The sequence below is a fragment of the Typopeltis vanoorti genome, chromosome 10, assembly GCF_054136105.1.
Source record: "Typopeltis vanoorti isolate ZY-2024b chromosome 10, IOZ_Tvanoo_1.0, whole genome shotgun sequence".
Lineage (NCBI taxonomy): Eukaryota > Metazoa > Arthropoda > Arachnida > Uropygi > Thelyphonidae > Typopeltis > Typopeltis vanoorti.
In genome coordinates this window covers 31435589-31461017 of record NC_143558.1, presented here as the reverse complement: position 1 = coordinate 31461017, position 25429 = coordinate 31435589, and the positions used below count along the sequence as shown (strand labels likewise).

Below are 25429 nucleotides of genomic sequence, written 5' to 3'. Positions count from 1 at the left end.
CCAACATGCAGCATCATCTCCAGTGGTGCAAATGGCATGTATGGTGGAATAAAGAAGCTTGGAAAGCTGTCTTATGGAGTGACAAATGACACTATACCTTCTACTGAGCAGATAGATGGGTGTCGGGTATGGCGAGTGCCCAGTAAATGTCTCTTACCAGAGGGCATAACCCCAACTATGAAATTCAGAGGTGGTGATGTGATGGTATGGTCCTGTTTTTCTTGGTTTGGCCTCAGACCTCTGTTGTGACATGAACATTGAACAAGAGGTATCTGAACATTCTGGACAATCCAATGCTTCCTACTTAGTGGTATCTATATGGAACTGAATACTGTCTCTTTCAGCAGGACAATGCACCATGTCATAAGGCTGCTACTGTAACTGTGTGGTTTGTGGACATCAGCATCACCACACTTGACTAGACTCCACAGAACCCTGATCCCAACTCTAATGAACTGAAGCATCGGGTGAGGTCAAGGGACATCCTTCCCACAACAGTCCAGGACCTCATTACATGCCTAACAGAAGAATGGTCCAAAATTCCCATTGATCACTATCACCAGCATGTGGAAAGAATGCCCCGTAGGATTGCTGCAGTCATCACAGTGAAAGGAAGTCCTAAATCTTATTAAGGTGGGTGACATGGATGTTTGTTCCTCACACTATGGTGTCCGATTACATTTCCAAGAAATGTATATGCAGAGATTGAATGATTCAGTTAGGGAGGTATATGGTGAATTTGTCTGCAAGGAAAGAAAAACAAGAACACCATCGTGGACACAAGAAACTGAAAAAAAAACAATGCCCTGGAAAAGAAGAAAGCACATGCAAAGTTTCTAGCAAATAAGTAAAATAGAGAAAAATGTAAGAGAGCTAAGCTATGTACAAAAGTAGCTAAACAAAAGTCATGGGAAGATTTTGGTAAGAGTATGGAAAATAAATAGCAGGAAGGTGACGAAATGTTCTTGAGGCTATTGAAAAAGCTTAGAAATGGAGGAAAGAGTACTTTAAAACAAATCAAAGATGATAAAATTGGCATGAAAACTGAAGATAAGGATATCTTAGATGTCTAGAGAAATCGGGGTGCTTAAGGATCAAAACTGTATAACTGAGAGGAGACCTCCATATAGCCTTTAAAGGAATGCGGAGAACCAACCAGGGCGTTCTGACCGAATGTCCAATCCTCAACTTCTCGTGGTGCACCCTGTTGGGTATCTACCTGGATACTGAACGAACGAGGATGGGCTGGCAATTTGGGATTTAGCTGACCAAATTGTAATTCTTATTGACTTAAATCAAATTACAAAATGATGGTACAACATGACAAAATTTCATGCCGGCTGGGGCGTCGCCCAGTTAAACAATGCACCCTTTGTTTTCACCAGGGAACCAGGGCAAACAGCAAAAAGTCAGCTACTGGAACAAATCTGAAAGCACACACCCCAACTCAACATCACCAGAGTTAAAGATCGGTACTATCAACTTAAGAAGCCTGCATGGCAAAGAAATGGAGCTAGCTGAGGAATTAGATAAGTACCAGATCAACATAATAGGGGTGACGGAAACAAAAAAGACCAAAACTGGTGACATCTTTCTGAGCAATAAATACAAAATGTTATATTCAGGCAATGACAATCAAGGAAAAGAAGGAGTAGCCATAGTATTCAACACAAAATACGAGGCTAATCTTCTTGAATGGCAGGCAGTCTCAAGTAGAGTGATGTGGGCAAATATCAGAATGGGGAATTGGACAATGAGACTTATTTGTGCCTATGGTCACACAGAAGGTTCTACTAAGGTAGAAGTGGAGGAATTTTTTGATGCTTTAGAAAAAGCAACTGACACAATGAAAAAGGAAAAGTTGGTCCTTGTTGGGGATCTAAATAGCAGAGTAGGAAATCATTGTGAGACATACAAAAATATTTTGGGAAAATTTGGAGAAAAGAGCAAAGCCAATAATAATGTCAAATACCTGTTGGATTTCTGCTCAGGTCATGGACTGGTTATTACTAACTCCATGTTCCAACATAAAAATGTGCACAAATTCACATGGAGAGAAGAAACAAGGAATAAGAAAAGTCTCATTGCTACGTTACTGTTGATAGTGATGTTTTCTCCCTGGTGCAGGACACCAGACTGTACAGAGGATTTGAAATTTGAAGCGATCACCATTTAGTCTTGAGCAGGATAAAATTGAATTTCGTATTGAAAAGAATAACATGTAAGAAAGTTTTAAAGTGAATAAATTTTGAGCAGCTCTCAGATGTGAACTGTAGACTAAAATACACAAAGATTATTGAAAAAAAAAATGAAAGCGTTTGAGAACAGGAACCAAACCTTGGAGATTCAGTGGCAAGCCTTGAAGAAAATCGTGATTGATTCAGCCATAGAGGCATGTGATGAGGTTGTCTGCAAGGATAGAAAAATCAGAACTCCATGGTGGACACAGGAAGTTAAAGAGGCAGTGAAGGAAAAGAAGAAAGCATATCAAAAGTTCCTGGCAAATAAGTCAGCTTGTGCTCTTAGAGAATACACAGACAAATGTAAGAAAGCTAAACACTGTGTAAAAGTAGCTAAACAAAAGTCATGAGAGGACTTTGGTAAGAACTTGGAAAATAAATATCAAGAAGGTGGTAAGACATTCTGGAGGTTGTTGAAGAAGCTTAGGAATGGAGAAAAGAGTGCTGTAAAAGGAATTGGAGATGATAAAGGTTACAAGAAAACAGGAGAAAAAGATACCCTTGAAATATGGAGTAATTACTTCGAAAAATTGCTAAACGAAACATGCAGTGATAGCACAGTGGTAAAAAACACCCAACAGGCATATAGTGTCAGGAATACATCCATACTTGAAGTAGAAAAAGCCATCAAAGGCTTTAAATGTGGAAAGGCAGCAGGAGTAGATGATATTCGACCAGAAATGCTGAAGTATGGTGGTGGTATAAGAGTCTTACACTGGCTGCACTGCATAGTTCAGAAAGCCTGGACAGAGGGACGAATTCCCGATGATTGGAGTAGAGCTCTCATAGTACCCATATATAAAAAGGGAAATAAAACTGAATGTGAGAATTACAGAGGTATTTCCCTACTCAGTGTTCCTGGCAAGATCTATGCAAGTATACTTGAGAAACGGTTGAGAAGAATTGTGGAAGAAAAGCTTGGTGAAGAACAAGCTGGATTCAGGCCAAATAGAGGCTGTCAGGATCAGATCTTCACTTTACGACAAATAGTCGAGAAAGCATGGGAATATAACAAAGATCTGTATTTAAGTTTTGTCGATTTGGAAAAGGCATATGACAAGGTGCCAAGAGAGAAGCAATTCAATATGCTGCAGTTATATGGTGTCAATGGGGCATTATATCAAGCAATACTTAGTCTGTATTTGAGTTGTAAGTTGGCAGTTAGAACTGAAGGAAGTACAGGAAGATGGTTTAATGTTAAATCTGGTGTGAGACAAGGATGTACATTATCCACTCTGTTATTCATTATCTATATGGATCACATTATGAAGGAAAGTGGTATTAAACATGATATCAGAATTGGAGATGTTAATGTCAGCTCTTTGCTTTATGCGGACAATGTGATACATCTAAATAAATCCGCTACAAGTTTGCAAGATTCCCTGACTAAACTGAATTACTGTTGTAATAAATATGGTATGAAGGTGAGCATTAAAAAGACAAAGACAATGAAAATAGGTAGAATTGTTGAAAATGTCAACTGTGGATTTGTAATTTTTAAACGGGGAACCTGTGGAACAAGTAAAACATTTCAGCTGCTTAGGTACGATTTTTATTGAAGATGGTAAATTAAATATGGAAACAAACAACAGAATCAACAAAGCTGGTATGGTAGGCAGTCAATTGAATAAATTCATATGGAATAAGAGAGAAATTAGTCGGAACACTAAATTAGCCGAATACAAGACAGTGTTCGAACCAGTTTTAACTTATGGATCTGAGAGTTGGGTCAGAAGTAAAACACTTGACCAAAGACTAGAGACCGCAGATATGAGAGTCCTGAGAAAGATTAAAGGCGTGAACAGATGGCATCGATGGCAATATCATATTAAAAACGAGCATATTAGGAAAGAACTTGACATTGTCAGCATCCAGGAATACGTTAGCAGAGCTAATCTCAGGTGGTATGGTCACTTAAACAGAATGGGCGAGGAAAGATTAGCAAAACAAGTGTTCTCTGCCAGGTTGGCAGGAAAACGACCCAGTGGAAGACCAAGATATAGGTGGATTGATACGGTACAAAGTGCCTTAGACGGTAGAAATGTAAGATCTGATAATGTTGGAGTCTTGACAAATAACAGACTGATTTGGAGGAAAATTGTAGATAGGAAGTTAGTAATGATGTAAATTTTTCATGTAGTACTATCATATTCTGTACACCCCTTGAGGGTACATGTCAGGAATTTCATGATGTCTAGAGAAATTACTTTGAAAGACTGTTAAATGAACCAAGCAATTACAGATCCTTACTAGAAAATTTTCAAAAGGAATGCAAAGAGGAATACATATCAATACTTGAGATAATAAAAAGCCATCAAAAACTTGAAATGTGAAAAGGCAGGTGAAGTAGTGATATTCGACCAGAAAAGCTTAAGTATGGAGGTATAAAAGTTTTGCAGTGGCTACACACTGTATAATTCAGAAAGAAATCTAGAATTGCAGATGATGAAGTCTATCTCTCATAGTACCCATCTAAAAAAAAAAAAAGGAATAAAGAAGAATGTGAGAATTACAGAACAATCTTTGTGTAATTCTCTGGATTCAAGACAAATAGAGGTTGTCAAGATCAGATTTTCACTTTAAGAATAATAGTTGGCAAATCATGGGCATATGACAAGGATCTGTAATTAAGTTTTGTAGATCTGGAAAAGGCATATGACAAAGGTGCAGAAAAGCTGTTCAAAAACACTACAATTATATGGAGTGAATGGAACATTATACGGAGCAATACATAGTCTATATTTAAGTTGTAAGTCAGCAATTAGAAATGAAGGAAATACAGGAAGATGGTTTGATGTAAAATCAGGGGTAAGACAAGAATGCACATTATCTCCACTCTAATTTATCATCTATTTGGATCACATTATGAAAGAAGTGGCGTTATCTCTTTGTTTTATGCACATGATGTGGTACATCTAAACAAATCTAATGCAGGTCTCCAGGATTCTCTAACTAAATTGAATAATAATTGTAACAAATTTGGCATGAAAATCAGGAATAAAAAGACCAAAACTGTGAAAATAGGCAGGAGCATAGAAAACTTCAGCTGCATTCTGATTGGAGATCCTATAGAACAAATAAAATATTTTAGCTGTTTAGGTATAGCTTTTAATGAAGATGGCAGGTTAAATCTGGAAATAGACAATAGAATAAGCAAAGCTGGTATGGTGGGTAGCCAGTTGAATAAATTTATATGGAATAAGAGAGAAATTAGCCAAAACACCAAACTAACAGTATACAAGACGGTGTTTAAACCAGTTTTAAGTTATGAATCTAAGAGCTGGGTTAGAAATAAAGCACTTGATCAAAGACTAGAAACTACAGATATGAGGGTTTTCATAAAAATTAGGGGAAAAAACTGATGGCATCAATCGCAGAATCATATTAATAATGAAGATATTAGAAAGGAACATGACATTATTAGCATTCAATAAAGTCCCAGCAGAACTAATCTATGATGGTATGGCCATAGATGGTAAACAGGATGGGTGAAGAAAGGTAAGCAAAACGGGTGTTTGATGTCAAGATGGCAGGAAAGAGACCGTGAGGAAGACTAATGTCTAGGTGGATTGATTCGGTCAGAAGGGCCTTACAAAATGTTAGATATGATTTGTATTAGTAAGAGATTGATTTGGAGAAAAATTGTTGATAGGATATTAATAATAATGTAAACTTAATCATGCAGTGCTGTCATACTAACCTGAACACCCCTTGGGGGTACATATCAGAAAATTTATGATGATGATGATGTATATACAGAGAAACAATCTACATTTTTCATATTTCAAACAGTATGCCAATGTGACAATGATCTGATCAACTGTTATTCTACTGACCTGACCTCTAGTAAAAAAAAAAAATTAAATAAAATAAAAATAAACCCTACATCAAAAAAAGCTAAAAGCTCTATTATGTTTATAACACAGTCTGAGAAAAAATTCACATTAATACTTTTAATACAGCAATAGTGATGGCATAATCAACAATTTAACATAATTATTTGTTTGTTATATTACAGTCCTAATTATAATTTTCAATGAAATCTTAAAACAAAAAAGTTATGTGGGTAGAATACATGGCATCCCATATTCTTGGGAATTTTAGACCATCATTATTGATAAGATTAGGCTGGTTGATTAGAATTTCACAGGCCTCTTTAAATTTGCACTCATACCATGTTTTGGTATGATGTAATGAACAGGTGCCTTTCTTGTTGATTCTATGTAGAGTATTCACAGCATGATGAGAAAGGGCCAGATTTATTATAGTTATTAAATTTAGTGTGTATGTTGCTCTTTTCTGATAGGAATCATGTGTCCAGTTTCAGCTATATAATACAAGTTACAGGTGCACGAAATAGAGTATATTCCAGGGTAGATAACGGGAAGAAGGAGTTCCTTGGAGGAGTTGAATAAGTTTTGTAGGCAATCTATAAAGGTGGCATTAAGATTGTGTTTGTGTAGTATTCTGTTTATTTGAACTGATATTGCTTTAATGTATGGAATGGCTATAGTTCTATTGTAATATCATTTATTTTTATTGTTAGTTAGTCTTGTGAAGAATTTGTTGATAGTATTTTTGCTGTAGCCATTTTTTAGAAATTTATTGCTGATAATTTTTAATTCATGCTTATGTACTTGCTCATCGGAGCAAATCTTTAAAGCCCTGTTTTTTAGTGTGTTAATGACACTTAGTTTTTGTGTTGTGTGATGGTAAGAGTTTATATATATATGTTGTCCTGTATGTGTAGGTTTATGGTAAACAGTGAAGAAAAGACTATCGAAAGAAAGATGTGTGACAAGTGTATCTAGAAATGGAAGTGTGTTCTAACTTTTAATTTTCATTGTGAACTGTATGCATTTGTGTTGTTTGTTTAGGTGGCAGAGGAAAGTATTTTAAGTCTGGCAGCCATGGGTCCAGATAACGAAAACATCAATGTATCTAAGCCAGACTTAGGATTTTAAAGTAAAGGAACATAGAGCATGTTGCTTAAAAGCTTCCATGTAAAAGTTAGCATTTTGCAGGTAAAAAGTAATTTGCCACACAAAACAACCAGTACATAGAACCCTGTGTACTATGTTCTGGTTATATTGACTGATATCAGACAGGAATTTGTCTTGTAGAATAAGAATTTTGTCACTAATTGGGATATTTGTGAAAAGGGCAGAAATGTCAAAACCAAATAATAAATTACTTTTATCAAGTGTGACATCTTTAATTTTGTTTACAAAGTGTTGTGTGTTTTTCACATAGTAGGGAGAATGACCTACCAACTCCTTGAGTGCTTGAATGACCTACCAACTCCTAGTTTCTTGGCTGGATGATAATTAGGGCTGTTGTGATGATAATTAGGTTTATGTTCTGCTTATGAATCTTAGACAAATCATAAATTCTCAGGGAACAAGAGTAGTGCAGAAGTAGTTTTTTAACTGTGTCTGGCTCAGGGAAGTGACTGATTTAAGAAATTCTAATGTGTTCTTTTTAATCTGATTAGTTCAGTTATATTTCCCAAGTTGTTATGTGTGCTGTTCAGTTTAAAATAACTATACCAATGTCTTTAAACTGAACAAGTTACCTTGAAAAAATGAATCAATTAGTCTCAAACAACAGAGTACTTATCAACTTGTGAAATATAACCCAACTAATCAGATAAAAAAGAAAACAGTAGAATTATTTAAATCAGTTACTTGCTGACCTACAGACAGTTAAAAAACTACTTCTAAGCTATACTCATTCTCTGAGAATTTATGGTTTGCCTAAGATTCCTAAGACAAGCACACCATTAGTCAGCAGATAGGCGAAGGTATTGACAGCCCTTATTTTCATCTAGCCAAGAAATTAGCATCAGCATTTAAGGAGTTGGTAGGTCATTCTCCCTCCTATGTAAAAAACACACAATTTAATTGTGTTTACAACACTTTGTAAACAAAATTAAAAATATCACACTTCATAAAAGTTATTTATTAGCCAGTTTTGATGTATTTGTCCTTTTCACAAATATCCCAATCAATGACAAAATTCTTCTTCTATAAGACAAATTCATGCCCGATATCATGAATCACAGCCATGTACTATGTTCTAGTTATTTTGTGTGGCAAATTACTTTTTCCACGCAAAAAGCAGCCACAGCCATGGGCTCACCATTATCATCACCAATTGCTAACTTCTATATGGAAACTTTTGAGCAATGTGCTCTGGATTCCGTCACTTTAAAACAAAAATTCCAGCTTAGGTACATTGATGATGCATGTGTTATCTGGCCCATGGCCTCCAGACTTGAACACTTTCCTCAGCCACCTAAACAAACAACACAAATACATACAATTCACAATTGAAAGTCAGAACGCATTTCCATTTCTAGATACACTTGTCGCACTTCTTCCTTCCAAGTCTTTCCTTCACTCTTTACCGTAAGCCAACACATACTGGCCAACATATACACAAACTCTTACCACCACCCAACACAAAAACTAGGTGCCATTAACACAGAAAAAAAAGCTTTAAAGATTTGCTGCAATGAGCAAACACTTAAGCATGAATTAAAAATTATCAGCAATAATTTCCTAAAAAATGGCTACAGCAAAAATGCTATCAATAAAATTCTTCACAAGACTCTACCTAATAATAAAAATAAACTAGATTACAATAAAACTGTAGCCATTCCATACATCACATAAATACAACTTTAATGCCACATTTATTATTATATGGGCACCTCCATGCAGTGTGAAGACTCATTGCGGGAGACCCAATCTATCCACATAATCAATCATACCTCTCCTTGAACCCAGTAGCAGGCAAAGCACTCACAACTGACTCTGGAAACCCCTTCCATTCAGTTACAGTGCTTCAAACAAAAATTCTAGTCCTCACATCCCCTATTAACCACAAATTTATTCAACTTCCAGGGATGATCCTTTGTTCTGGTCCCTCTAGCCAAGTGCTGAAATATGTCCTGTATCTATCCTACAAAACCCTTTAAGCAACTTAAAAAATGTTTCTATCATATCCACTCTTTTTCTCCTATCAACGAACTTCTGCAATCCACACACACCATCATATCCCCTCTTTTTCTCCTATCAACCAATTTCTGCAATCCACACCCCCTCCTATCCTCATAGGGAACATTCCACAGACCACACACACCATCTTGGACACTCGCCTCTGAATCTTCTCCACTGCTTCCTCATCCCTAAGAAACCCAGGAGACCAGACGTGAGCACAGAAATCCAGATGTGGACATATCAAGGCATTATAAAGAGGAATAACAACTTTCTTATCTATACTTGTTAATGTGTTCTTCAATAGCCAAGTAATCTTATGTGCCACCTTAGCAATATGTCCTCTAAACTTGAACTCCGTGTATTTCCTGGAGTACAGTGCCATCAACGTGATACACAGCTTGTAATCTATTTATATCAAAATGCATAACTTTACATATCTTGACATTAAACTGATACCCATTAACTTTTGCCCATATTGACAGCTTATTAAAATCCTCCTGCAAGCTCTCCACATTGCCTTGATTAACTATTATTCTACCTAATTTTGCATTATCAGCAAACAATTGAATATTTCCTTTCAGATTATTTCCTATATCATTTATGTACAAATTGAACAACAATGGTCTCAGCACTGCACCTTGTGGCACACCACTAGTCACCTGTTTTCACCTCAATTCTGCCCCTCTATATGCCACTTTTTGAGTAATAGAGTTCCATGTGGTATTCTGTCAAATGCCAGACACCTAACACCAAAATCATTTAGATGCAGTCCATCAGTATTGTACAAATCCTTCTTTCTCTCAAACAGGGTCCACAGATCCACAAATTCTACATCATTCCTTTTGCAAAATCTATGTATAGACTCAATGGCTATCAATGCCCTGCTGCTTAGTTCGCTTCTATCATAGCATGGTAGGAGACTTACAATCATCACCTTCTCTCTCTTCAGTTTTTGTCTCATCTAACAATTCCTTTACATCCTCCCTCATAAAATACTTCTCACTTCTCAAATCATTTGTACCAACCTAGACAATCATTTCCTTCAATTTATCTTTTTGCATCTGGATGACGTGGCTAATATCATGAATTTTTGCACCCAGGAACACAATTTTGTCATACTTTCATTAAGTACTCCACTGTTCATCGAGTCTCCGTACATAATTTTCTCCTTGTTTTTCTTGTTTGTTCGGTCTTTAGTATTCCTTCGGTTCACCTGCTTCTTTCTTTTTTTCAGCCCTGCTTAACTCTTGATGCTTCTGTAATTTTTCAATTTCGCACTTTGTCCTATGAAGGATAACATTTAAGCACACTAGATCTTTATTAATATCCATTTCGTTCTTGTCTATTTCCATAGCTGCAAGTTCGACATTAATAATATTATTTTCATCTTATCGTTGGTATTTGTTGCATTCTTGTCGCCTAACAGACACTCACTTTTAAAACACTTAATACATACTCTCTTTCCGGTTTCAATTTCTTTCCACATTCTTTTATTTTCTCGATGAATACATTTTACATAAACATCTGTATTTGTACTCATATCCTTCAAACTGCCTTCATAATTAAAGAACTTATTAAACTCCTCCAAGTATTCCCTTCCTCTCCTGGTCCATCTTGGAGTATATCATATTCAGTGCACCTGTAACTTGCCTTATGATAGGTGCTGATTCCTATCAGAAAAAAAGGAAAATAAATACACATTTAATTTAATAGCTATTGCAAATCTGGCCTTTCTGATCATGCCCTGAATACTACACACAGAATGAATTCCTGTTCATTACATCATATCAAAATGTGTTATGTGTGCAAATTTAAAGAGGCCTGTGAAATTCGAATCAACCAGCCTAATCTTAACAACAATGATAGTCTAAAAATCTCAAGAGTGTGAATGACACATATTCTACCTACACAACCTTTTTTTCTAAGAGTTCATTATATTTTATTATACTTCGTAGCGCCGCCACCTAGTATTTTTCTTGTGTGTGCGATTAATGTTCGGCGCCTTTCCAAAAAATTTTTTTTTGAATAAAGTGTGAATAAAATGAATAGGAAATGAAAAACAAATGAAAACCGCTTTACAGTATAATGTTACCTATGGATTAGTCCTGCTTATACAAATTTTTTTTACACGGAACTCAACAATTAATCATAAGTTGATTGATGATACATCAAAAAATAAAGAAGAACTATTTTAGGTATATTTTCATAAATTTTAATCAAAAATTACAGTGATATAATCGGGTCCAGGATACAATTTCAGAATTTATTTGTTCATTTCCGGGAAGATCTGAAGGGGCCCAAATGAAAGACGGTGTACATTCATAATTATATGTACCATTCTGTACCATTTGTTGTTCGTTTAAACTCTTATCTCATATTTTTTGACATCTTTTAGGCACCTGTCTATATTGCACACTTCACACACGCCACCAGACAGGCCTGCTTCATACTGATAAAGCAGTACTACTCTTACATAACGTCTAAAAGGACTTAAGAAGGTCAAAGCCTTTATATAAAGAGAAAGATTACAAGGGTATCAACGCCAGTCCTTGGTATCCTATTTGTCATGCTCTATAGCTAGCAGCACTCCACAGAGAAGACTGTGGCACTGGTAAACGAGGAGCCCCCCCCCCCCCCCAAACTCCTCTTCTATTTGCCTGGCAAGGTCAACATTTTGCTTGTAGTACTGAACCCTGCTCTTATGGCAATAGGTAAGTGAGTGTCCAGTACCCACTACCTGAACATCAATCACCCAAACACCACCATCTCTCCTCATTACTATATCTGGCTTTCTAGCATGAGAAGTTGTTCTATACTATGGTTCCACTGTGGTTTCATAACCTTTGTTATTAAAACGGTTAGCCAATATGGAGCACAGCATCATGTCTCTGCACATGGACACCATGTGTCCGGAAACAGCATTGGGAAATATGAGACAAAGTCTCGCTGCAACGGCAGCCAGCCTTACAGTTAATGTCTTCACTGCCTCATTGGGCTGTGCAGGGCCCTAGCGGGCAGGGCATTTATTCTAGTCCTTATTAAATCGATAAACTCAAAATCTGGAAGTAATCTAGTCCTGCCATGTACCACTGATGTTGTGGGGGTACCAAGTGTGACTCTACTAAGCAGGTGCTGTCTGCAGAACTGTAAAGCAAAGACACCTATCGCTTATACTCATCTCTTGCTGTCTCAATCTGGGTGCCCTGATATTGGGTCCACCCCTTCACATGTCTAAAGTCCTCTTGAATACTAAGGCTACAAAAAGCCTTTACAGATAGGAGAGGCTGCAAGTTTTGCTATTCTATATAAGAGGAGCCATGGAATCAACCACCTTAGTGATGGGACCCCGAGCCAGCCATCCTTCACCCGAGAATGGAAATACACTACTATTGGGATGTCTGGCAGTAATCGAAGCCATGATCTAACAGCAGCACGAACAGCCCTATCCATTCAGGACAGTACCAAGACATATGTCCTAAAAAGAACCAACTTATGGTAAAATCAGGGTGGGAAAATAGGACAGAAAAAAGAGCCTTTGCTGGGGCTTAAGAGGAGCTCACCTCAAAACTCACCTCAGCACAGACTCTCATCATAATTTATAATGAGAACTACAGTTCTCATTATAATTTATAATGAGAACTGTAGTACACCAGGATCTCTAGCCTTAATATAACATTTATGTTAAATTATTGATTAGGCCACTATTGATGAATTAAAAGTATCAATATGAATTTATTTCCTGATCATGTTATAAATAAGACAGCTTTGATGTAGGATTTTTAGTTTTTATTTTCTTTTACTTCATTAGAAGCCAGGCCAGTAGAATAACAGTTGATCAAATCATTGTCACTTTTACATACTGTTGGAAATGTAATGTAGCATGGGAAGACTTTGGTAAGAACATAGAAAATAAATATCAAGAAGGTGGCAAGATATTCTGGAGGTTGTTGAAGAAGCTCGGAAATAAAGGAAAGAGTACTGTAAAAGGAATTAGAGATGAAAATGGTGACATGAAAACTAGAGAAAAAGATATTCTTGATGTATGGAGTAATTACTTCGAAAAATTGCTAAATGAAACAATCAGTGACAGCACAGTGGTAAAAAAAAAAAAAAAAACTGACCAGGCATGATCAGGAATAATATATATCCATACTTGAAGTAGTAAAAATCATCAAAAGTCTTACAGTGGCTGCACTGCATAGTTTAGATGGCCTGGACAGAGGGAAGAATTCCAGATGATTGCAGTAGAGCTCTCATAGTACCAAATATAAAAAGGGAAATAAAACCGAATGTGAGAATTACAGAGTTATTTTCCTACTGAGTGTTCCTGGTAAGATTTATGCAAGTATACTTGAGAAACGGTTGAGAAGAATTGTGGAAGAAAAGCTTGGTGAAGAACAAGCTGGATTCAGGCCAAATAGAGGCTGTTAGGCTCAGATTTTCACTTTACGACAAATAGTTGAGAAATCATGGGAATATAACAAAGATCTGTATTTAAGTTTTGTAGTTCTGGAAAAGGCATATGACAAAGGTGCCAAGCTATTCAAAACGCAACAGTTGTATGATGTGAAATGGGGCATTATATGAAGCAATATGTAGTCTTTATTTGAGTTGTAAGTCAGCAGTTAGAATTAAAGGAAGTACAGGAAATCGTTTGATATTAAATCTGGTGTCAGACAAGGATTTACATTTTCTCCTCTGTTGCATAGTTTAAAAGGCCTGGACAGAGGGACGAATTCCAGATGATTGCAGTAGAGCTCTCATTATCTATATGGATCACATTATGAAAGAAAGTGGGATCAATTAAACCTGATATCAAAATTGGAGATGTTAATCTCAGCTCTTTACTTTATGCAAATGATGTTATATTTTTAAATAAATCCGCTACAAGTCTGCAAGATTCCCAGACTAAACTGATATCAATAAATTTGGTATGAAAATCAGCAATAACAAAGCTAAGACAATAAAAATAGGCAGAACCAGTGAAAATATCAACTGCATCGTGAATGGAGAACCTACAGAACAAGTAAAACATTTTAACTACTTAGATACAATTTTTAGTGAAGTCAGTGAATTAAATATGGAAATAGACAACAGAATCAAAAAGTTGGTATGGTAGGAAGTAAACTAAATAAATTTATATGGAATAAGAGAGAAATTAGTCAAAACACTAAATTAGCTGTATACAAGACAGTGTTCAAACATGACATGTACCTTGAAGGTACATGTCAGGAATTTGATGATGATGATGATGATGGTGGTGTGTGTGTGCACTCCAGATAATGACCTTAATATGAAGGTGTTGAAACTTCAGGAAATTAAAGTAATTATGGTAACAGTCCCCATAATTTATCAAAAATGAATGTTGATCACCATGTAACATTAAAGGAAACTAATATTTAATGAACACTTTATCAGCATAAATGAATTACAACCCCAAGGGAAGGCAGTATGTGAAAGAGTTAGCTATATCCTTGACCCTCGATTGTTTAACAAGTGTCTTACAGCAGAAAGGGTTCCTAACGAGTGGAAAGAATGTAAAATAGTACCACTGCACAGGCATGATTCAAGGACAAAAGTTACTTACAGACCAATTGATATATCTGCAATCTAATTAAGGCACTGGAGAGGTTGGTTATGAATAAAATAGGATTCTGATAAAGGGGAAAGGTTTTTTTTTTTTTTATGACCAGCATGGATCTATAAAGGGTAGATTTTGCTTTAGCAATTTATTTGCATCAAGTACAGAAGGTGATGAAACGTGTTGAATAAGAGAGAATCACACTGAGTGATATTCACCTACTTTACAATGGTATTTAACAGATATCCATATAACAAATTCTTAATTTTAGAATAAGATTACTGGGTTTTTTTGGACCAATAAATTTAATGATAAATTATGCCAACAAGTTTCACCAACTAGGCTGTTTGGCTTCTTAAGTGCACACAAACGGTAAAGACAACTCAAAGTCGCTAGTACATAGAACAAACGTATAAAATATAACACAATTATTTTGTTTTATTTTATACGTTTGTTCTATAACACAATTATTTTGTTATATTTTATATGTTTGTTCTATGTACTAGCGACTTTGAGCTGTCTTTACCATTTGTATGCCCTGAAGAAGCCAAACAGCCTAGTTGGTGAAACTTGTTGGCATAATTCATCATTAAATTTATTGGTCAAAAAAAACCCAGTATAATCTTATTCTAAAATTAATTAAGTTAGTGGCCAAATAAAATATACTCACAATAACAAATTTTTGTCAAAAAAAGATGGCAATGGTTCTCTAAATGATACTCAGGTTGTTTGGGATCAGGGAGTGTTGTGAAAAGGATGTTAAACTAGTAATATACCACAGGGTTCTGTTTCTCTAAACCTGCTATTTAATGGCAGTTCATGTGGATTGATTGATTGGGGATCTTCAATTGTTGGCTGATGATGTGCAAAGTTGGAGAGTTATAAGGAGTAATACTGATGTCAGCTCCTTCAAGTCTAAATAGACTTAATTTGCTCAAATGAGTGGAATTTCATTTTAAAAGTAATAAATGCAAAATGATACACTTTAGTGTGCATAGATAAGGCTGTGTACTGTGTTGATGGAAATGTATTTCAGGATGTAGGTAAGATATGAGAACAGGAATGATGGATAACAAAAGACTGAAGTTCAGAGGGCACAGTGCAAGTGCTGCAAAGACTGTACTGCGATAAGATGAATTCTGATAAGTAGGAATAAGGTGATGATTGTGCTACTGTATAAAGTATTAGTTGTATGGACTACCCTGCTCAAATTTAGTTACCTACTTTTCATTGTGATGTGAAACTGTTGAAGTAGGTTCAGAAACGAGTGACTAAGACATTATTAAGACTTTGGAAACTAGTTATTGGGATAGTTTTAGGAATGTAAATTGTAGAGTTTGAACAGAAAATATGTGATATGATGAATTGTGTGTATAAATGTAATGGTTGACATTTAGTATGAGGTGGAGATAACAGAACCAAGATATTTAATAGCATGTAAGGATATCTAAGAATACCTAAACACTTGCTTAGATATTCTTATATTATGAATTAAGGAGCAACATGAATTAAGGTTCAGGATACTATTCAATAATTTAATAGATGTTATATAGATATGAGAATGTAGGGGATAAATAATGCAGGAAAATGGTCATCATCATCTTATCTATCAGAATGAGATGAGCTCCTATAGCAGGCCTGCACAACTTAATTGTCTTTGAATGCCAACCCAACTTGGACCACCTGACCAAGGACCAGATCACTTCGGACCTAGAATCTTAGACTAGTCCACTGCAGCTAAACTTAAGTAAATTTGTTAGTAGGTCTACAGTAAATACTAATTAATATGCATATTTAAATTTTTTAGAGAGTTACAATTAAAATTATAATCAAAATTATTTACAAACATATAGCTACAAAATTTCTCAAAAATACCACTTCAACATAAACACAAAGTTTACTAATAATTTCACTGAGATTATCACACTTATTCTCAGTGAAATATCAGTGACTGAATGTCACATTATGACATTCAGAATGTCACAAGGTGACATACTGCATTTCTTTGTTGCCAATATTTTATCAAAGTTTGGTGTCATGTTTGAAGTGGCCGTTCTTAATATGGCCTCTAAATTGATATCACTTAAAGATGAATGTTGTTTGGTTTTATTATTATTATTATTATTATTCGTGACACCTCCAAGGAGTCCAAAGACTCATCGCAGGAGGACACCTACACCGAACCTCTACTACGAATCATCTCCACCACTACCACAACCAGAATTTTTTGTCTGTAAATTGCGTGTGTTCTGAAGGGCTGATTTACAGGTTTACAAGTTCATGACCAAAAATGTTTGTTCACAAGTATGTGTGCTCCCAAACATACAAAATACCTGGTAGGCAGTATCCAACAAACTTGTAAATTTATCCTGATCCAGAATAGAATAGAACTCTTGTAAAGTACTCTCCCTATGCTTGACCCGATAGTTTTCAGAACACTGTAGATCAATAACTTCCATCTGGAGTTCAACAGGTAGATTTCCTGCTTCGACAGAAAATGGATCCTCAATCATTTTTATGCGGACTTCGTCTTCATTACTCAAAGGCATTCTTTTCTAGACCTCCTCACTTAGAAGTGATATGTGGTTCTTATATTTTCCACCCACCATTGAATGATATTCTGATGGAATATTCTTTCGACAAGTTAAGAAATGTGACATATCCCCCTTAGCAAGTTGATTTTCAAACAAACTTAATTTCATTTTGAATGCCTTTATAAGAGACATTAACTGAAAAACAAACTTTTTTTTTTTTTCCTTGAAGCTGTAAGTTAAAGTCATTCAAGTGACCCAAAATGTCACACAAGAAAAATAAATCTTGATTCCATTCTTCATCCATTATTTCTGGGAATTTTTCCATATCTTCTTGAGATTCCAAAAATTCAGCTAGTTCATTTTTTAGAGCGACAAAGCGTGAAAAAACTTTACCGCGGGGTCAACCAACGTACATCAGTGTGGTATGGTAGATCCCCGTACTCGGCATCATTTTCTTCCAGAAACATTCTGTGTTTTAAATCCCGAGCTCGAATATAGTTGACCAGAGCAAATACTACTTTAATCACATGATCAAACCGCAAAACCTTTGAACATAACACCTGCTGATGATTAGACAGTGAAATTTTGTCAATGGTTTACCTGCATACTGTACAATAAATGTTACAGCACCAACATTTTTTCCACACATAGATGGAGCACCATCAGTGCAAACTGCTACTAAATTCTTGAAATTTAAGGATAGTTTTTCGGTTACACACATTTTTACATTTTCTGCGATCTCCTTTCCTGTTGTTCTTCCTTTCATTGAACACAAACCAGCAAGCTCCTCTATCACCTCAAAATTCTCATTAACGCCTCTTACATATATTAAAAGCTGTGTAGTATCTTTCACGTCAGTACTTTCATCCATAGCAAGCAAATAATAGACAAATTCACTAGCCAATTTTTTCAGATTAATCTTTAAGATCCTCAGCAATATCAGCCACCCTGCACTGAACAGTCATACGAGAAAAACTGATATTTTCAAAATTATTTTTCTCATCACACAATTTGGAAACGGCAATCATCAGACACTTTTTTTTATCAACTCTCCCTCAATAAATGATTTTCCAGCACAAACTATTTCTTGTGATATTTTTAAGCTTACCTTTGTGGCAACTTCATTTGCAGATGTCACTATTTTAAAGGCTTGTTGCTCACCACTAAGGACTTTCAACAACTTTGCTGCTTTTATTTGCTTTTCGCTTGCATCCAACTTGCCAAGGTTAGGATGTTTCGATTCAAAATGGCATCTCAGATTTTACTCTTTCGGCACAGCGATAGATTCCCGGCAACGAATGCACACTATTTTGTCCTTAAACAACGTAAAAAAAATATTTGTTTGTCCATTCAGGGTTAAATGCTCGATGTTCCGAATCTATTTTATGCTTTTTACTTAAGCTCATTGTATCGAGATTGACAATATTAATTACAAAAAACTAATGATGAAAAACTCACAATAATGCAGGTAATGATAAAAGTTATGTAATGTATTGCTCCAGCTACAACCAACCACTACACTGCCAAAACCAGTCAAGACATGGCCAACTTTGTGTAATTTGATTCGTTCTCATTTGTAGACATCAAGTCGTTATCACGGAGATGTAACTTTGAATTTCCCTGCAGCGATACTAGTGCTAACAACACCTCAAAGCGATTGTAATAATTTGTTATTAAATACGACAGTGGGACTCCAAATGCAATTTATTGTCCAGTTGAAAGAAACATGATTGTAACATTAATTGCATGAATGTAAACATGCAGAGTCTTAGTAAAAATTTAATTCGATGCTAGGAAAAAATAGTCTAATTTCATATTCCCCGTATGATTAAATAATTCAATCAGGCAGATGAGCCAAAATAAATAGCATTGCAGGACGCATGTGGCCTGTGGGCCTTTTGTTGTGCAGGCCTGTCCTATAGCAGGGGATGAGTATGAATTTTTTTTTTTTAAATAAATAAATAATCATTTTTACCTTTTATAGAGTGTGAGCAAATGAACATAGAAAAATATTGTATACAATACTGCTGGGAGTATAATGAGACATAGAGCTCTTGCCAAGAAATGCTTTACAATCCAACTCTGAAAGGAACACATTCTTCAGTCAAGAAAAAAAATACCAAATCAACATATTAATAAATACAGAAACCAAATATAAAATTTTCTTGTTTAAATTTGAGATCAGGATAATTAACTTATATATGTTATTAAAATAATAGCAAGGCTCTTATTTTTCATAATTTTTTTTCTGTGATTTTCTATTATTTTTATTTTGGGGTATTAGTATTCTCTGCCAAAAGCAAGAGGTTTAATTAGAAATTACATGAATGAAAGGTCAACTCAACTACAGCTGTAGTCTCTTTTGATGCGGCAGATTGGATGTCATTGTTGGAATTGCTAGTAGAACAGCGATGTGAAGAATTGAAGAAATGGAATGGAAAGGGTCAAAGAAAAGTAACAAAGCAGCAGCATGAAAATAGAAGAAACAGAAAAAGTGACTGAAATCTCAGGTATAGTTTACTTTTTTATTATTCTTATTTATTTATTTATTTTGTCAGAGTGGGGTCAGTAAAGAAAGAAAGTGCCACTCGAAAGTATGTATATGTTTTAGCACAAATAGACAGAGAAATGGAAACTCCACTCAAAAAAGGGTGCAGGATAACATAGCCACACACACTTTTGCAAATACAGGCAGTCCCTGGGTTACGAATGACCCAACTTACGGCGTTCTGTACTTACGAACGAGCTCCCAAGGCTTCCCATAAAATAAATAATTAAATTAATACTTTGGGAACTAGTTTCTTTCATGCATCTAAACAAACCTGTGCTTGGCTCGATTAATTAAAGCAGCTCTTCCTGTTATTTGGAAGTCAAATTTAAGGACCTGGGTCACACTTGCCATGTTTGAAGATTGATTCTTGAACTGTTTTATTCCTGCTGCAGAACATTATTGTTGTAAAAAAATTCCCTTTAAAATCCTGCTTGTGCTAGACAGTGCTCCTGGACATTCAACATCTTCAGATGACCTTCACCTTAAAATAAAGGTTGTATTTTTACCACCCAACACTACATCATTACTACAGCCAATGGACCAGGAAGTCATTTCTGCATTTAAGGCTTATTACTTACAGCATACAAGCTTATGAACAAATAGAAGAAATCTGGAGCAGCTTTAAAGACAGAGACAATATAATAATAATGGGAGATTGGAATGCTATAGTGGGAGAAGAGAGCAATGATAAGGTTTCAGGAAGATTTAGTCTTGGATGCAGGAATGAAAGAGGAAAGCAATTAATAGAATTTTGTACACAAAAACTGTTAGTTATAGCAAATACACTATTTCAAGTTCCAAAAAGAAGAAGATACACCTGGAAAGCGCCTGGGAATTCAAATAGATATCAAATATATTATATATTAATCAAGAAAAGATACAGAAACCAAATAAAAAATTGCAAAAGCTATCCAAGTGCCGACATTAGTAGTGACCATAACCTTGTTTTAATGAAAACAGAACTGAAACATAGGAAACAAATCCAAAGATGCAAACCAATAAGATGGAACCTTAAAAAATTAAAGAATAAAGAAGGAAAGAGAGGATACCAAGAGGCAACTGATCATAACATTCCAGAAAACATAAATAGTCAGAATAATATTGAAAACCAATGGAATATGATTAAAGAGTTAATTACAAATTCATCAAATCAATTATTGAAAAATGCAGAAAAAGAAAACATTGGATAACAGATGAAATATTTGGCCTTATGGATGAAAGAAGAAAATATAAAAATGCTGTTAAAGAAGAAGATGTGGCCAAATACAAATATCTTAAAAATCAAATTACAAGAAAATGTAGGCAAGCCAAAAAGGAATACCTGGAAGAACAGTGTAATAACATAGATGAATTATTTAAAAAAGAAAACATAGAGAAAGCTTATAAAGAAATTAACAAACCGACTTTCAAATTTAATAAGAACAGCAAAAACAATGCCATCAAAGATGAAAATGGAAAATTACTAATAGAATTTGAGGATATATTAATGGAATGGAAGAATTATCTTGAAAATCTCTATAATGGTGACGAACTTGATGTTGATATCAGCATAGAAAATCAAAATGAAGATAACCCAGGACCCCCAATAACGCGAGAAGAATTTGATAAAGCACTGTCCGAAATGAGTAAGGGAAAAAGTCCAGGTGTAGACAATATTCTTATAGAACTGCTACAAAATCTAGGTGATGAGACAAAAACCTTACTCTATTAATTAATAGCCCAAATCTATGATAGGGGAGAAACACCAAAGGAGTTTATGAACTCAACCATAATACCAATACCAAAAAAGAATAATGCAAACAAATGCAGCCAATTTAGAACAATAGGTTTAATCCCACATGTTAGCAAAATTCTGCTAAAAATTATTCAAAATAGAATTTATTTAAAAATAGATTGTCTATTGGATGAAGACCAATTTGGATTCAGAAAGAATAAAGGAACAAGAGAGGCAATACTCTGTTTAAGAACAATAATAGAGAGAAGATTAGACCTTAGTCAAAATACTTACATTTGCTTCCTTGATTTAGAGAAAGCATTTGATATAGTAAACCAGCAAATACTCCTAAATTGTCTAACTAATATCGGCATAGATTTGAGGGATAGGGAAATAATTTATCAAATTTACAAAAATCAAAATGGACGGATTAAAATCAATGATAAGGAGAAAATAATAAATATCAGGAATGGAGTAAGACAAGGATGTATACTTTCACCACTTTAATTTATATATTGAAAAGGCCATTCAGGAAACTAAAGATAAAATAAATAGTGGCATAAAGATAAATGGTGAGCAAGTCATGTGTATAAGATTTGCTGATGACATAGCCCTTGTAGCAGAAAACAGAAGAACGCTAAAAACAATGCTAGAATCACTAAATAATAACTTTGAAAAATATAAAATGAAAATCAACACAGATAAGACTAAAATAATTGTTACAGGCAAAATCCCTATCAATACAGAGCATATAGACATCAGCGGGGAACAAATAAAACAAGTGAAAAGCTTTAAATATTTAGGTAGCCTAATAACAGAAGATGGCAGAACAAGAGAAGACATAAGATCAAGAATAAACAATGCAAAAGCCCAATTCAACTGATATAGAGCATTGCACTGTATAGATGTGAAACCTGGATTCTAGGCAGAGAAGATGTAAAAAGATTGGAGGCTTTTGAAATGTGGTGCTGGTGACGCATGAACAAAATAAAATGGACAGAAAAAAATCAAACCAACAAGTTCTAAGAGAGATAAACGAAATAAGAACTCTAATAAAATCGATCAAAATTAGAAGGGATAGGTGGTTTGGACATATACTTTGACATGATGGACTTGTGAAAAGAATAACTGAAGGTAAAATAGAGGGGAAAAGAAGAAGTGGAAAAGCTTTCTTGACCAAGTCAAAGACAGTACGGGTTTGAGGAGTTACCAGGTCGTTAAGAAGAAAGTCAATGACAGAGCGGAATGGAGGAAATTGCTGCTGAGCTACCAGTCCCAAGACTGATATAACTGATGATGATGATACAATCCTGCAAGCAGTCAGGGCTATGGAAGATGATGTTATGACCTTATGAGCAATGGCGTAGCTACAGCTTTGCCGCCCGGGGCCTACATTACCTACATTACTATTTCACAGTAATGTAGGTAATTCTTAATCAATTTTATTTAGAAAACCTCCTCTCAGAACTAGCAACACTTACAGCAATTGTGAGAAAAATTTGCAGTGGTATTACAATATTTGGAACTGAGTTCTTGAGAATTCATTTTAGAATTAACTGCAAAAGTTCAAAAAGGTTCAAAGTGCCACCCGGGGTGGACCACCTCCTCCGCACCCCCCCCCCTAGCTATACCACTGCTTGAGAGTTCTGAAAGAATTATAACATCCATGATGCCATCAAAAACATTGCTAATTCTTGGAAGGAAGTGAAGCAATCAACAATTAAAGGGATGTGGAACAAACTGTGCCCTCAATTCTGTGATGATTTTCCTGACTTCACAGAAGACATCACCGAAGCCAGTGGATAGTGGCAATGCACTGCAGTTGGACATCAATGAAAATGATGTCATTGACTTACTGGAGTCCCATTCACAAGAATTAACCAATGAAGACCTTATGGAGATAGAGAAGCAGCTGATAGAAACCCAAGAATCAGAAGATCCAGAGCCAAGAAAGTTTACGACAAAAGAATTAGCTGAAGCCTTTCGTCTCATTGAAGCAAGATTTGCTAAGCTTGAGGAGAAAGATCCTGACTTACAAAGGTCTATCATGCAATTAGTAAGAACATCAGCTGCTACAAGGCCATTTATGATGAAAAAAGAAAAGGCTGTGCAAATAACCTAGATACCTTTTTCAAGAAACTGACTTCAATGGTAAGCTCCCCTCCTCAAGAAACAGAATCAAATCCTGATTCTCCACCACCAGGTCCATCCTCTCTACACTATCTCCATCTTTCGATTAACGTTAGCCTACCATCTCTTTCCTCAGAAATGCCCCTTCCAGTAAGCAAGACATCGATGCAACCTTTAATATTCTTTTTTAAAATTTCTCCTATCTAAACATTTTGGATGAGTTTGTTTTTATGTTCTGTTTGTTTGTTTCAATTAAAAGAAAGAGCACAATAATTTCTGTAACTTATTATTACAGTACAGGGGTTTTATCATCATCATTATTATTACAGTATTACACTGTAATATCATTGCTACATATGAGCCATTATAGTATTGTTATTATTATAAGTTCATCAGGGATCTGAGTTACATACAAACCCGACTCAGACATTCTCAGGAACATATCTTGTTCGTAACCAGGGGAATGCATATATACATAATAATTGAAGGATTGTAAGATAAAAAAGACCACAGCCACAAGTTAATGATCTTTCAATGATGTAATTTCACAATAAACAGTCTGACAAACTAATCTGCAATAAAATAGCCTTACTTCTATTATGATTAATGCAAATGGAGTGAACTGCACTACTAGGACATGCTTCTATTAAATATTTTGGTTTGCAATTATAGTTAAATATTTATACTTTGAAATTTCAAAGTTTAGGAAATAAATAGAACAAAAGTATTTCTTAATAATTTAAAGATATCAAATCACAGAAATAAAACTGATGATTATAAAAGGCTGTTTTATAACCAGTTTATAATCAGTGTTTTTCATTTATCATACACTTAATATAGAGGATACAGTCATCTTTTGTAATAGTGAACTCATATTAACCAAAAGAATAGTCTGTTAATGTGAAAGGCATAATCTAGCAAAGTGCCTTTACAAAAGCAGGCAGTACTGATATCATTTCTACTTTCCGAGAAATTTTTCAGTAATTTGGATAAACAGAGTTTACTACAGTCAACTCTCATTGCAGCATACAACATTATAGAAAACTCACTCACTATAACAAAGTATTGAAAAGTTCTGACTGAAGCCCCATAGGCACAATGTTATGCTAAAGAAAATTCTCCAAAAAACAGTTTTTTTGTAGTGAATAGCAAACTATTCATTAAAAAAAACTATACCTGTAGTCCTTACAGACTTGCTATAGCAAAAACATGATGCATAACATTTGCATAGTAAGAATTTTATAGCAGAGATTCCAAAACTTTTCAAATGCTCCTTATAAATTTATAACTTATATCCTTAATTAATATAATGGCTGATTTAATTTTTGTATACCATTCCCCAAAACATGAAACTTCTTTAATCCACCTCATGCTTCCAAATAAGTAGGATGATGGGCCTCTTGTCAAGTTCTTAGCTAGACCCAACAGAAAAACCACTTAGTGAAAATGCTTAAGCGAGAGACAACTATCTATCATCTGAGGATCTGGTATGAAACCACTTTGCACATTTTCATTTCAGATCATAGCACAGTATGTTAGCTGGATAGTGGAGATTCTATCCACCAGACAACCAGCTGAGCATATTGCGCACACACACACACAGGATGGCCCATAAGTCGCGAAGGGCTTTAAACATTTAATAACTTTTTTTATTAATTATTTTTATTTATTTTTT

The 25429-nt window shown here is 35.1% G+C and overlaps 1 protein-coding gene across 1 annotated transcript in view; it reads right to left on the bottom strand.

Moving 5' to 3' along the window:
- tw (Protein O-mannosyl-transferase 2) overlaps nucleotides 1–25429 on the bottom strand; it is a 303353-nt gene that overhangs the window by 199622 nt on the left and 78302 nt on the right. Inside the window, exon 8 of the mRNA XM_090399620.1 lies at nucleotides 19335–19441. Coding sequence (XP_090255746.1) covers nucleotides 19335–19441 — 107 coding nt within the window. The remainder of the gene's footprint in view (nucleotides 1–19334; nucleotides 19442–25429) is intronic.